This window comes from Macaca mulatta, chromosome 7 (assembly GCF_049350105.2).
Source record: "Macaca mulatta isolate MMU2019108-1 chromosome 7, T2T-MMU8v2.0, whole genome shotgun sequence".
Taxonomy (NCBI): Eukaryota; Metazoa; Chordata; class Mammalia; order Primates; family Cercopithecidae; genus Macaca; species Macaca mulatta.
The window spans coordinates 2,446,148-2,459,599 of NC_133412.1; the positions used below are offsets into that span (position 1 = coordinate 2,446,148).

General features: G+C 37.7%; 1 protein-coding gene across 3 annotated transcripts in view; it reads right to left on the minus strand.

Moving 5' to 3' along the window:
- GABRG3 (gamma-aminobutyric acid type A receptor subunit gamma3) overlaps positions 1 to 13,452 on the minus strand; it is a 562,718-nt gene that overhangs the window by 12,949 nt on the left and 536,317 nt on the right. For all 3 annotated transcript variants that reach the window (XM_028850620.2, XM_077938673.1, XM_077938674.1), the window contains one exon: positions 1,340 to 1,492. In XM_028850620.2, coding sequence (XP_028706453.1) covers positions 1,340 to 1,492 — 153 coding nt within the window. The remainder of the gene's footprint in view (positions 1 to 1,339; positions 1,493 to 13,452) is intronic.

Sequence of the window (13,452 nt, forward strand, 5' to 3'; positions counted from 1 at the left end):
ATAATTTAAAGAGTCTGCATGATATTATCTTTTTAAGAAGCCCTTTGAATTCTTATGACAAACAGTAAATTTACTGATGGTTCTCCTTGATCTTGTTATTGCTTGGTTCAAGCTTCATCAAATGACATTTAGAGTACCCCCTTTACTTCTAGGTGCAGACTTTTTGGTGTCTCAACTAGACACTAACCATCTTATTAAATAAAGTTCCTCAGTTCTTCTGGCTATAAATTTATTATCTGACTGCACTGTGAAATTCTAGCTTCTGTATCTTGAGCCCAGAACAACTATTCTCTGTAGGATTTTCATAGTCTCAAGTTGTACAAGCATAGTTATATATTATATCACTTTGAAGTTTATCTTTAGATGTCTTATGTACAGTGACATCTAATACATGTAACCATGAAGCCATAACCCCAAGGGTTAGTCACAAAATCTGTGTTGATTCACCTACAGTTCTATCATGTATTTTCTATGAGCATGCAAAACTAGTATAGGTAGAGGATATTACAGGCTAATTAATCTCTTGGCCTCTGGTCTACCCAGGCCCAGTGCTTTGTTCTTGAACACATAAATTTAAAAAAAAAAAAAAAACAGAGAAATAACAATGCAGATATGAGAGATGTTGCAGAAATTTGAAATTGAGGCAGCTTCCTCTTTTCTATAGGAATTATTTTTGGGGAAAACAATCTCTATATTCAGTCTTATATATTACCTGTCTTCAAAAAATCAAAACATTGAAAGTTTCCTATCAGAAAGAAAAACTGACATAATATATGTTGCACAGTTCTAAAACTACTGAAAGTTAGTGTTTTATTAAGAAGACTTTGGGAACCAGAGAAAAATTCATGAAAAGACTGAGTTTTAGTGTGTGGCTTACAGCTGAAAAAAAATGATCATTTTCTCGTTTGCTGGTAAAGTTGCTATATATAAGCAGAGCTTCAATTATTGATAAACTGTTTTTACCAATATTATGTCCTCAGTCCTCAGAGGTGTGTGGTAAATTCTGCTTCCTGACATTAATGTAGGGGGACTTTTGAGTTGACAGGTTCTGGGATGTGCCTATGTTTTGGTGATCATATCAGCCTGTGATACAGGATACTATCACAATTTATTTACTCTGAATCTCCTACCCCATCTTGATTTATGTAGCACACATAGAATCCCATTGTGAGAAAGAATAGCCTCACCTGGCTTCTTAAAAGAAAAGTCTAAGCACAGTTCAAGTAACCCTCAAATTAGATCATTCACATTTAAATAGTTTTTTACATTGAAGGCATTTTTATGAATGCTTCTATATTAAAATTATGCAAATTTATGGAAGAGATTTTTTGAAACTCACCTAATGCTGTTCTTGCTGGTGTAGCATCTTTTTTGATCCAAAATGACACCCAGGATAAAACCACAGTCAGTATACAGGGAATGTATGTCTGAATAGTGAAGTATCCCATTCTTCTACTCAATTCAAAATATATAGTCATGACAACATAATCACCTGTAATAAAATATTGCCAAAAATAAGACAACTTTGATGGATCAAAAATAATTCAGGAAAATAATTTTATAATTTATTTTGTTAAATGAATGACTTGGATAAAAATGCACAACTACAACAATATCAAATCAAGAAATGGTCAAAATTCTGGTTTTCTTAAATTTAATTTTCATAGTATCCATGGCTGTACCAGGCATTTAATCGGTCAGTGTAAAGGGCACAAAACGAACATATTCATGGATACAGTGAAAACACATGCATATCTTTTCCATGACAGGCCATGACTTGATGAGCTATCATTGCTTGGGTCCTTCCATAGGTTGTATGATTAAATTCAAGAGTAATAGGTAAACTCAACCCTCAAAGAGACCCAGGGTTATTTTAAGGGATGCTTTTCCAATAATAACAAAGCTATCATATCTTACATAAACTTGTGTAACCATTTGATATTTTTATTTATTTATATCATTAAGTTTTGCTTATCAACTTTGCACTTTGTTTTACTTAATGTATGTATGTTTATCTTATCCTTTTGTAACTCCAGGATTTAAGTTGTGCCAACCCAGAAACAAACAGAAGTGATCCTTTCCTGACATTCCACTCTCTTCTACCAAAGCAGAGCCACACCATAAAGAAGTTGGGAGCAATGTAGATGTTATTGGAGATTCCATAAGACCCCCTAGGGGCTTGAAAGAGGGTGCATGCTTAACATTGTACATTTTGTCCCCAAAGCATCTCCATTCATTCTTGTCTAGGCCAGCTCTTGCCGAGATTATCTCCTCATCCTCATCCTCCCCATTTGAATCCTCCACCCCTTTAGCCTGCTGGATTCAGCCATCCAGTGCCTGAAATCCACCATGTCCAGAACTGAACTATCACCTTCCCCATGCCAATACTGCTCTTCTTTCAGGTCTCTCACTTGTTCAAGGAAGAAACCAAAAAGCCACCTCTGACTCCTCCTTTTCTCTTCTCAATGGTTCTATCTGATCCATTGCTCTCAAATCATTTCCCCATCTAGTCCAAGCTACCACCTTCTGCCCGTAGATCCAAGCTTGTCTCCTAATGACCAGTTCTTCTGGCTCTAAATCATTCTACCTACTGCCGTCAAAGGGAACTTTCTAAAACACAAGTATCATTTTAGCCTTCTCCTTATTAGCTGCCCTTGTACAACTCTGACATTTTTATGTGGTCCACATCATTCTGCATTAGACACTCCTTGCCCTGTGCTCTCTACACTCTTGGCATGTGGTCTGCCCAGGCCCTCAGACTTGCCAAAACCCTTCCCCACATGCCTCTGAATCCCTTCCCATCAGCATATATGCTCTTTTTTTTTCTTTCCCCAATATCTACATAGTTCCTATTCACTCATTAAGCTTAAAACTCTATTAGTGCCCCAGGAACTCTTCCCTGACAACTTCCCATAAATTGATGGATTTGTTTCTATAATTACTGATAGAATATCTATCTTAAAACCAATAAACTGGTTGGTTTGTAGAATATGTCTCTCTTGTTTACCAGTGTTGGCTAACCATAATAAATTAATTAATATTTGCTGAATGAAAAGACTATCACTGAAGTCCTTTTTTTTTTTTTTTTTTTTTTGAGACAGAGTTTCACTCTTGTCACCCAGGCTAGAGTGAAAATGGTGCAATCTTGGCTCACTGCAACCTCTGCCTCCCAGGTTCAAGCAATTCTCTTGCCTCAGCCTCCCAAGTAGCTGGGACTACAGGCATGTGCCACCACGTCTGGCTAATTCTTTTTGTTGTTGTTGTATTTTTAGTAGAGACGGGGTTTCACCATGTTGGCCAGGCTGGTCTTGAACTCCTGACCTCAGGTGATCCACCTGCCTTGGCCTCCCAAAATGCTGGGATTATAGGCGTGAGCCACCACGCCCAACCCGAAGTTCAGTTTTTACTTAAAAGATTGATAGGGAGACGGTATTGGGCTCAGATGAAAACTATGCTTCCAATAAATTAGAATTTTTTGCAGGATGAAATATTCTGTTGTGGCAATATTTAGAGTTGTTGATAGAAACATCAACTTTGATACCATTTACCAAGAAACATTTAAAAATTTAAACAAATTAGTATTTCAGTACAAAGGAATTATGATGATTAGCCTGAAGCAGTAAAAGAGCACAAGTATATATTTTAAAGTAATGTGAATGCCAAAATTACATCATTTCCTAAGGAAATGTGATTTGAATTATGTGTGATTCTTAATGCCTATTAATTTTTTGCATAAAATTGCAATCAAAACCCTAGAGGAATAAACAAACAAGCTAATATACAGAAAAACAAAGCATAATAAATCACCCTAGGAGTTATGCACAGTCCAAATGGAACATCCAAAGAGTTGAATAATTTCAATTATCACCATTGCAGATTACTGACAAGATAAACAGAAAGACAACTCCAGACAAGACGCACAATTTATTACAGCAAATCCACCTGCTTTCTCCCTGCCTGGGGTGAGAGGGGCTCCCCATGCCTGTCCTCAGCATACTCCCTTGCCTAATTCAGAAGTCTACCTGGGCATCCATGGGCATCCTACTGAGGCTCTGCCTTTCCCAGACATGGGTGCTTTGCAGGAGGGAGGCAGCAGCACCAGTGAAAGTCCCAGTGCTGGGTGCATGACTGGAGGTATGCACAATATGGAGGTGTGCAAGATACTGGCAATGACGGAGGAGGTGGCACCAGTCAAAGTCCCAGTGCTGGGAGCATGACTGGAGGTGTGCACCATGCTGTCAGTGATGGAGGAGGCGGCACCAGTCAAAGTCCCAGTGCTGGGAGGTGTGCACTATGCTGTCAGTGATGGAGGAGGCGGCAGAATGACCCATGAAGATGACTCCTTCCTCGGCGCATATTCAGAGGAAAGGCAGGACCTGAAGCTAGTTATTTCCAATCCCAAATACTTGTTTTATTTATTTCATTAGGCAGCAATCCATTCTCAATAATTGCTTTTTAGCATTAAACGTAGAAATACAATTTGCCCCAGGATGATGTTTTGAAACACCATAGTGGACTAGTTGCGGCTTTTCTATTTCCTTAATTATTCATTTATTTCAGAGTTAGTAAGTTCCATACCTGGTAGTTCCCACCACCAGAGAGAGACTGACACGCATTTATTTGCTCTCAGTGATTCCAAGTTCACATTCTCAGAAAGCCTCTGACAGGGTCAATTTCAGACAGGTCAGAATCAGATAAATAAAACCCGTGGTGTAGAAGATTGTATTGGCTTAGGTTAGATCGCTGCCCATCTTGGACACATCGACTTCAACTAAGGCAGGTTCAGGTAAGACCATGGCAGCTCCCAGGTTGGCTGTGGAAGGAGGAGCAGTTCCCCGAAGATGGGGCTTTATCCCCAGAAGAAAGACAGGTTGATGGGTAGGGACAACAGAGGAAATCTGGCTTGGAAACACCAAAGGAAGTAAATGTACAAATTTTCTTTGTCACATCATTAATGACTCTATATTGAAGTATATTTCCATGTTTCTCAGAGAACATAAAATTATTCTTTATTCACACTTCACACAATTAGTTTCTTGTAAAATCAAAGGACATGGTACATTTAAAGACCTTTTTCTTTATTTTACTAAACTTTATGTTTGTAAAATTATTATTTTAATGAATCATTAGGTAGATAATTTATTATTGAAAAAGGAAGTTGGCAGGGGTGTTGTTTTTTTTTTTCTGAAAATGCTAACCAGCTGCTAGATAATGTCTTGTGAGCCACATTAGTAAATTACCAAATATATAAGCAAATTTACAATTTTTAAATTCTAGGTTTCTGTTTTGGAATTTGCTAGCAACATAGTATCTTGTGCTTTAAAAGTCCAATCGTGTTTCAGGAAGAGATCTTCACAGAAAATTAAAAAAAGGAAAACCCCTTTACAGAATGTATTTCTAATGTCTGAGCTCTAAAGATGTTCCCCCCTGAATTTATCACCTGAATTTATCATCCCATTTAATCGGTAAGTTTGGAAGTTCATATAGATATTTTCAATACTCCAACTCCTACACGGACTAGGTGAATCTTCTGTAATTTACCCCAGCATTATCCTCAGAGGATATATACTATCTCAAAACCATTCCTAACTCATGTCATAGATACCACATTTCTTTATTGCATCTCTGGCACCAAAAACAACCTTTGAGTCTCCTTTAAATGTTGTTATTTCCCTCCATCTCCTCTCCTTCTCATGGCCATCACTTCCCCCGCCCATTACAGATACACCCAGCCTGGTTTCCTTTCAAAATTGCCTAAGCTTAATACTCTCTGAAAAGCCACCTGAGGCCTACAGATTAGCAAGCAATGCTCAGTCAAAAAGCCTAATGTTCTCCATCTTATTCTTCAAGTTCACCCTGAGGTAACTTGTCTTTTTCTTCTCTTTATTACATTTATTTATAAAAAGAAGTTCCAGCCGGTCACAGTGACTCAAGCCTGTAATTCCAGCAATTTGGAAAGCCGAGTTGGGTGGATCACCCGAGGTCAGCAGTTCAAAACCCACCTGGCCAACGTGGTGAAACTCCATCTCTACTAAAAATACAAAAGTTAGTTGGGTGTGGTGGTGGACGCCTGTAATCCCAGCTACTTGGGAGGCTGAGGCAGGAGAATCTCTTGAACCTGGGAGGCAGAGGTTGCAGTGAGCCGAGATAGTGCCACTCTATTCCAGCCTGGGCAATGAGAGCAAAACTCTGTCTCAAAAAAAAAAAATTAAGAAACATTTAAAAAGAAGTTTCTCATTTTAGGGAAATTAAATTTATCAACCTTTTATTTTACCATTCATACCATTTGTGTCATTCTTGAGAATTTGTTCCTTAACCCAGGACCATCAAGTTTCCTTATACAAGTTTTGCTTTTCTTCCAGTTTCCCTTCCATGCGATTACTACTTCTCCAATTCAAGTTCTCTGAATTCCATGATTAGTGGCTGTACCATCATTTATTGTGACCTCTGGTCATCTGCAGGCCCACCTCTCTTTTATTTGTGTGTTCGTATCTGTACGAATCTGTGCGTGTGTTTTGATTCCGACACATAACCACACTGACTTAATCAGCATAACCGTGGCAGACACAGGCTAAAGTGACCCCCAGTTAGTCATACAGTCGTATCGTTCCCTCCTCGTGAGTGTGGGCAAAACCTGATTTGGTTTCACTTAATGGATCAACTCCCTTGATTGAATTTCTTTATACGGCAAAGATGAATAAATTTTGCAAATGTAATTAAGACCCAAAAATCTGTTGATTTCAAGTTAATCAAAGAAAGATTATCCTGGGGGACCCTGACTTAATCAGGCGAAAGATGTTAAAAGAAAGACTGAGCCTTTCATGAAGAGAGAGACTGTCCTCTGGTCTCTACAGCTGCAAATAATAATTCTGTCAACAACTTGAGTTTGGAAATTTGATTCTTCCACAGTCAAGTCTCCAGATGAGACTGAAGCTCAGCCAACTCCTTAATTGCAGCCCTAAGAGCCTAAGCAAAGTTCCCAGCCAAGCCACACCTAATTCATAGAAATTACAGGGTCATAAATGTGTTTTGTTTTAAACTACTGAGTTTGTGGCAATTTGTTAAACTGAAATGGAAAACTAATACAATAGCACTGGTCACAAGTAGAGAAGCTGCCAATCTTTGTATTCTTCTCCATGGATGCCTTGGCTTTTCTTGGGTCTTTGTGCTTCCATAAAAATTGTAGAATCTGTTTGAAAATTTTTCACAAACACTGTTGGTATTTTGATTGGAATAAATTATGCATCCTCATTTATTTAGATAATCAGTGTAGCTACCTGAAAGTACAGCAGTTAAGAAAAAGTATTTGTCATCGTGAAGTTTTATCTATTTCGATTTGAATATCCTTCAATGAAATGTTGAATTACTTCCATAAAGCTCTGGCAAGTCTTTTGTTAGATTTAGTTCTTGATACATGTATATTTCTGTTGCTATGGATGATATATTTAAATTAAAATTACATTTATATTTAAGTTCGTGTTTTAATTTTTTTCTGTCTTCCTGATTTGTTATAACTGTATTAACATGTGTCTCATGTCCTGTTTTCCTGGGACCTGGTTGGCAGATTCATGTCTTCCTTCATTTCAGGATTTTTTTTTTTTCCAATACGGCCTTGAAATATTTTGTTCTATTTGCTTTATTCTTTTCCTCGTCTCACAAACATTAATTATGTGTTTGTGAGCACTCTATTTGATTTACACATCTGTCTTGTTTTCTTACTATTCACTGTTTGAGTGCATTCCTCAGTATTAGTAAGCCTGTTCGTCATGTTCCTGACAATATTATCAGCAGATTAGATTCTGGAACAGCTACTTGTAATGTGGCTTTCATTTATTTATTTATTATTATTATTATTATTATTATTGTTATTGTTATTTTTTGAGATGGAGTCTTGCACTGTCACCCAGGCTGGAGTGCAGTGGTGTGATCTCGGCTCAGGGCAAGCTCCGCCTCCCAGGTCCACACCATTCTCCTGCCTCAGCTTCCTGAGTAGCTGGGACTACAGGTGCCCACCACCATGCCTGGCTAATTTTTTTGTATTTTTTTTTTTTTTTAGCAGAGATGGGGTTTCACCGTGTTAGCCAGGATGCTCTCGATCTCCTGACCTCATGATCTGCTCGCCTTGGCCTCCCAAAGTGCTGGGATTGCAGGCATGAGCCACCATGCCTGGCCTTAAGTTTGGACTATTTCTAAGTGGCAGAATCAGGATCTGAACTTGCATCTTCTCATTCCAAGTTCAACACATGGTGACTGCCATCTAAGAGGTGAAGCAGAGGAACTTCCAGAACATTCACTAGTTGAAATGTCTGGTTGATAAAATTCAGACTATCTGGGACATGACTTTTTATTAGGATCCAGGATGGCTGTTTTCACCAACTCATCATCCTCACTGGAAAGAAACAGGCAACAGGCATTCTGGGTTCACTTGGAATCCAGGGAGCAATCGTTTCAATACAACTGCTCCCAAATTGGTGACAAAAATCAGTTTAATTATTTTAGGAAACAAAATTGAACCCAGTTTTTGCATCGCAGAATGTTTAAGTGTTGCTTGTGTTGTTGCTCAGTAACTTTATTCAGCTAGAAATTTCTACCTAATCACTACATGCTGAGTCTGGGATGGCATGAGAATATGAAGCGTCTGGTTGCCACAGGGATAAGGGTTTCTCATGCTCTTGCCAATTTCTCATCCAGCAACACCACCATGTTTCTAAGGGAGGATCAAGGAGAATCCTGAGAAAGCCTCCCCATGGGGTCGCTGAGAGAGGATGACAGAACTCATTGTGAGGACTCCACCCACGTCCACGTCACTGTGTCCCCTGCGAAGCAAATGTCTCAGTACACAGGGAGAAGGGCAACAAAAACTGGTGCAATAGGGAAATGGTGGAAATCTGCAGCTGTGCATGTGCAACTGGAAAATCACGCACGCACTACCCCTTGGGGAGAGATGGCAGCACCGTTAGACCCAGCATTACATCTGGAGAAGGAACAGGAACACTTGTGAAGGTCACACTCTAAAAACTAGGTTTACAAATCATGCCTAAGACTGAGCCTTACTCCAAACATTGATAACATCTCACCCTCCCTTGGTCCAACCACCCACACACAACAAGCGTAGAATGAAAACAGCAGTGTAGTCCAGGTGGTAACTGCAAGAGACAGATGTTCCCTGGGAAGAGTGCAAGGGGAAGAGTCAAAACTGAGCCACAGGACCTGCAGTCAAGCAGATAGTCAACTTCAAACCTGGCTTAACTTCCAAGTAAATAAGCAAGAACCCTCACACTAAAAGCAGAGCAAAATGAAAGGCATGCTTATTTCTAAGCATACATAAAATTTATCTGAGTATCTACTACTCTATAAAACATGTCTGGCTTCCAAATAAAATTATGGGACATACAAAAACCAAAAATAGCAGCCTGGAAAGGCAAAATAATTACTAAGAACAGAACAAGATAGGAAAGAGGGTATTTAAATAATTATTTAATATGTTAATGGCTCTAATGGAGAAATAGACAACATGCAAGACCAAACAGGTGATTTGGTTCATCAATGGAAATTAGCATAATGGAAATTAGCAGATCAATGGAAATTATAAGAAAGAACCTAATGGAAGTGCAAGAAATAAAAAATGTAGTAACAGAGGTTAAGCATGCTTTTGATAGGCACATTAGTAAACTTATCACAGCCAAAGAAAGACGCAGTGAGCTTTACTATAGGTGACTAGAAATTATCCAATCTAAAACACAAAGAGAAATACGAGTTTAAAAATCGGGACAGATAAACCAAGAGCTGTGAAAAAAATAAGGAACTGTCTAATATGCATATTATTTGAATCTAAAAAGAAGAGAAAACGATATATTTGAAGAAATAATGGCTAAGAATTTTGCAAAATAATGACAGACACCAAAGTACAAATCCAAGAAGCTCAAACATCAGCCAGAATCAAAAGAAAACAAACAAAAAACAAAAACCTCCACCTACGTATATCATATTAAGTGTTGAAGACCAGATACAAAGGGAACATTTTGGAAGCAGCCAAAGGGAAAAAAGATACATTTTTGTTTTTTGCTTTTCCCCCCACCAGACGAGCAAAAGGGTAAGATTCACAGAAGACTTCTCTTCAGAAATCATGCAAGAAAGAAAACAATGGAATGAAATCTTTAAGTTTCTGAAAGAAAAAAGTCAACCCACAATGAAACTCAGTAAAAACACTTTCCAAAAGTGAAACAGACATAAACACTTTCTCAGAAAAATAAAAACTGAGGGAATTCAGCTGGGCTCAGTGGCTCACGCCTGTAATCCCAGCACTTTGGGAGGCCAAGGCAGGCAGATCATGAGGTCAGGAGATTGAGAGCATCCTGGCTGACATGGTGAAACCCCGTCTCTACTAAAAATACAAAAAAAAAAAAAAAAAAAAAAAAAATTAGCTGGACGTGGTGGTGGGTTCCTGTGGTCCCAGCTACTCAGGAGGCTGAGGCAGGAGAATGGCATGAACCCAGGAGGCGGAGCTTGCAGTGAGCCGAGATCATGCCCCTGCACTCCAACCTGAGTGACACAGCAAGACTCCATCTCAAAAAAAAAAAAAAAGGGAATTCATTGGTGGCAGATCTAATCAATGAGAAATGGAAAGGAAGTTCTTCAGAGATAGGGAATATAATATATTCAGAAATTTTCATCCATGAAAAGAAATGATGAGTGTTGGAAATGTAATGAATGAGTGTATTTATGCTTTGGTAATATTGACTTTAAAAGTTAACTGTTTAAAGCAAAAATATACAATATATTTTATGTTTATAGCATAAGAAAAAATGAAATGTATAATAGCAATTATACAAGAGATGGTAGAAAGTAATAGGGAATATACTGTTAAAAGGTTTTTATACTACATAGGTATCAGCATAATACTATTTGGAGGTCAACTCAGATTATTTAAAACTAAAAAGTTTTAAAAGATTGTTATACACAGTAAGTCTAAACAGAAAACAAAATGGGAGCATTGGTAATTAAATGTAATGAAAACAGCAAGAGGGAAAAGGAAACGACAGCTGGAAGACATTTTTAAAAATGAGAGTGAGATCGTATATTTTAATCTGACCTTATCAATAACCACTTTATATGTTAATGATCTAAACATCCCAGATGAAATACACAGGTTGTCAGCTTGGATAAAAATCAAGACTAAACTATATGCTGCATAAAAGCCACTTTAAGTATAAGGCATATTTAGGTTAAAAGTAAAAAAACAGAGAAAGTAATACCGTGCAACACTAAGCAAAAGAAAGCTGGAGTAGTTATATGAATTTTGAACAGCGTAGATTTCAGAACAAAGGTTATTTTTAGGAATAAAGAGGAATGCTACATAATGATAAAGGGATGGATTCTCTAATAGAACATAACTTTTAATGTGTACGTACTTATCAACAGAGATTCAAAATATATGATGCAAAAACTGACAGATCTGAAAAGAGAAACAGACACAGAGAAATAAATATAGTTGGAAAATTTAATAATCTTTTCTAAGTGATTGAAAGGACAAATAAACAGAAAATATGTAAGGATATGGAAGACTCGAACAATCCTATCAACCAGTTTGACATTATTTATAATTATATAATACTCCAGGCAGCAAAACAGCAGAATATATATTCTTCTGAAACACATCTAGAACGTTCAGCAAAACAGAACATATTCTGGGTTGCAAACCAAAGCCTAACATATTTATTTATTTTATTTCTCATTTTTATTTTTTGAGACAAAGTCTTACTCTATCACCCAAGCTGTAGTGCAGTGGCGGGATCTTGGCTCACTGCAGCCTCTGCCTCTTGGGGTCAAGCTATTCTCCTACCTCAGCATCCTGAGTAGCTGAAACTATAGGCTCACACCACCATGCCCAGCTAATTTTTGTATTTTTAGTAGATATGGGGTTTCACCATGTTGGCCAGGCAGGTCTTGAACTCCTGACCTCAGGTGATTCACCTGCCTCAGCCTGAAAAGTGCTGGGATTACAGGTGTGAGCTATCGTGCTGGGCCAAAGCTTAACATATTTAAAAGAATATAAGTCAGACAAAGTAAGTCCTTAGACTATAGTACAAATAAACTAAAAATAAATAACAGAAAGACAACTAGAGGTTTTCCAAATATTTTAAAATTAAACAACATGTTTGTAGGTTTTTATAGGTCAGGAAGAAAATCTTAGGGGAAATTAAAAATATTTTGAACTAAAATACAATCTATGAAAATTGTGTAATACAAGTAAAAACTGCTTAGATGGACATTTATAGCATTAAATACTTACATTGCAAAGAAAAAAAGACCCTTGAGTCAGTATCTAAGCTACCACCTTAAGAAACTAGAAAAAATAGCAACTTTAGTGAAAAAAAATCAGAGAAATGAAAACAATTAAGATTATAAAAGAAGTTAGTAAAATTTAAAAGAAAAAAACCCAAAAGTTACTTTTTCCAAAAGTAAATAAAATTAATATATTAGTTTTTCTATTGCTATATTAACAACTGATTGCAGATGTAGTGTTTTAAGAAAACACCCATTATTGTGTCACAGTTCCGTGGGTCAGTCGTCCAGGCATGATATTACTACACTCTCTCCTTAGGGTCGCAAAAGAGTGAAATCCACATACCAGCAGGGCTGCATTCTTTTCTGGGGGCTCTAGTGAAAAATCTCCTAAGATCAAGCAGGTTTGGCCTAAGATCAATTCAGCTCCTTGTGGCTACAAGATGGAGTCCTTTGTTTCCCCACTGTCTGTTAGCCAGTGGTTGCACTCAGCTCCCCCTTTCCTTTCCATATATAAGCCAGCAAGACCATGTCCAATTCTTCTGGTGTCTCAACTCTCTGAGTTCCCCTTCTGGAACCAGTCAGAGAAAACTCCATTTGTAAAGGGCTTGTATAATCAAGTAAAGCCCACCCAGATAATTTCCATGCCTTAAATTCAACTGTGTCGTATAAATAACTTAGTTATGGGAGTCAAATCCATCAAGTTCATAGTATTGAAGATTATGCAGCAGGTGGGAAATCCTGGAGGCCATTTTAGAATTCTCCCCATTGCAACTGATAAACCTCTAGAGAGTCCAAGCAAGAGAAAGAGATAAGACACAAATTACCAATATCAGGAATGAAGGGGGTGTGGCGGCAACATTACGGGATGGTAAGGGAACAGTGCTGAATGTATAACACTATGCCAATAATTCTGCAACTTCGGTGAAATGAACATATCCTCTGAAAAACACAAACTATTAAGACTCACTCAAGAAGAAATAAATAACCTGAATAAACCTATATCTATTAAGTTAAATTTTAATCATTCTAAAGATACCATTCAAATCACGGCAGGCTTCACTAGCAAGTTATACCGAGGCTCTAAGAAAGAAATAGCACCAATTCTATACAATTTTTTTTTTTCTCAGAAAATAGAACAAAAGGGAACTATACCCAGCTTACTCT